Genomic DNA, 1,450 nt, shown 5'->3' with positions numbered 1-1,450 from the left:
GTATTAAATGACACAAACATGCACCATCACAAAAGTRCACAAAGGTYTTTTAAGGTAGAATTGTGTCCAAARACTAATTGAGGYTCAGACCTCACCCATAAAAACAGAAGCAAATGAAAAGTACTGCTCATGAAGTGAATCCAAATGAATCTAATCTTTATTCCCTACACATTAAGATGGTTGCAAATATTAAATACTGAAGACAGTGACAGAGGGTTCACATTTTGTGCWGCCCTCAGATCACTTTGCTGCCTCTTGACATTCTCACTCTTCCTCTTCTATCTTCTTGCCATGAATGTCCCGGCTCTTCACTCGGAGCTTGTTGACCTGCGACTCTGCAATGTCAGCCCGCTCCTCRGCTTCCTCCAGCTCGTGCTGGATCTTGCGGAACTTGGAGAGGTTGACATTGGACAGCTCCTCCTGTATGGGGAGGGAGAGTCAGGGATGAGGAGCCCAGGGCAGGGGTTTCTCTCCTGCTGCAACTTGGCCTTCCAGTGCTGCAAATCTTGATCCTCCTCCCACCACTGCTCACACATGAGCCACACAGAGCTCCTCATGTTCCCCTTTTCAGGACCCTACTGGGACAAGCTTCATCAGGACTATGTCACACATGAGGAGAAATATAATCTCTTGGATTTGTCTTTTTTGTACTCACTCTCCCATTAGTTGTCTCTGTGACTCATTGGGTTGAGAAGACCTAGAAGCCTTCTGCTACTGATTATTAGCAGAGATTCAGCAACTTGTCAGTCAGTGGATGTGGCCCCTGGGTTTGTTTACTCTGACCTCCTGTGTGAAACAGGCTGCAGAAATTCCCTGAGTGCACCTCCATGAATGCAGGGTGCCCAGAGCTCACCAAGGCCTCATGACATGATGGCAAAACAGCGTGGCCCAGACAGCTGTGTCTTGGGAGATTCTCTCACACCCTGCTCCTGGTATTCAGCCTCATTCAATGTGTGTCCTGACCCAGCAGAATGTGGCCCTTGTCCATTCTCCCAGCAATACTCACAGCTTCCTCAGCTTGTCTCTTGTAGGATTTCACTTTCATTTGCAGCTTGTCCACCAGATCCTGAAGCCTGAGAATATTCTTCCTGTCTTCCTCAGACTAAATTGGTTGATAAACAGGAAAGAGAGTAAATTATTGGTTCTGCATCATGCAAGGTTAACAATTCCCCTTGGGGATGGTGTGTGCAAAATGTGACTTGCTGTGAGAAAGCTCTGTGTGGCCAGGAGACGTCCTGCCTTACCTGGTAGGTCAGTTCCTTCACCCTCCGCTCGTACTTGCGCACACCCTTCACGGCTTCAGCGCTGCGCTTCTGCTCAGCATCAACCTCCCCTTCCAGCTCCCGCACCTGCAAGGAGAAGCCCATCCCTGCAGCTTCCCTGGCAGTGTCTCTCCAAGGACAGGCTCACTCATGCACAACCCCAGCCCTACACACCCTGGCCTCCAGCT

General features: G+C 49.4%; 1 protein-coding gene across 1 annotated transcript; it reads right to left on the bottom strand.

Moving 5' to 3' along the window:
* Nucleotides 1-264: 264 nt before the first annotated feature.
* Nucleotides 265-1,378, bottom strand: LOC130586795 (myosin-8-like). The gene is made up of 3 exons (XM_057387702.1): nucleotides 1,245-1,378; nucleotides 1,007-1,102; nucleotides 265-420 (listed from the first exon to the last, which is right to left on the bottom strand). The coding sequence occupies exons 1-3, from the start codon at nucleotides 1,365-1,367 to the stop codon at nucleotides 265-267; spliced, it is 375 nt and encodes a 124-aa protein (XP_057243685.1). The 5' UTR covers nucleotides 1,368-1,378.
* Between the last annotated feature and the right edge of the window lie 72 nt (nucleotides 1,379-1,450).

The sequence above is a fragment of the Malurus melanocephalus genome, unplaced genomic scaffold (genome assembly GCF_030028575.1).
Source record: "Malurus melanocephalus ecotype Western Australia unplaced genomic scaffold, MMel_1.1 scaffold_1314, whole genome shotgun sequence".
In the NCBI taxonomy this organism is placed as follows: Eukaryota; Metazoa; Chordata; class Aves; order Passeriformes; family Maluridae; genus Malurus; species Malurus melanocephalus.
This window is presented reverse-complemented; position numbering and strand designations above follow the sequence as displayed.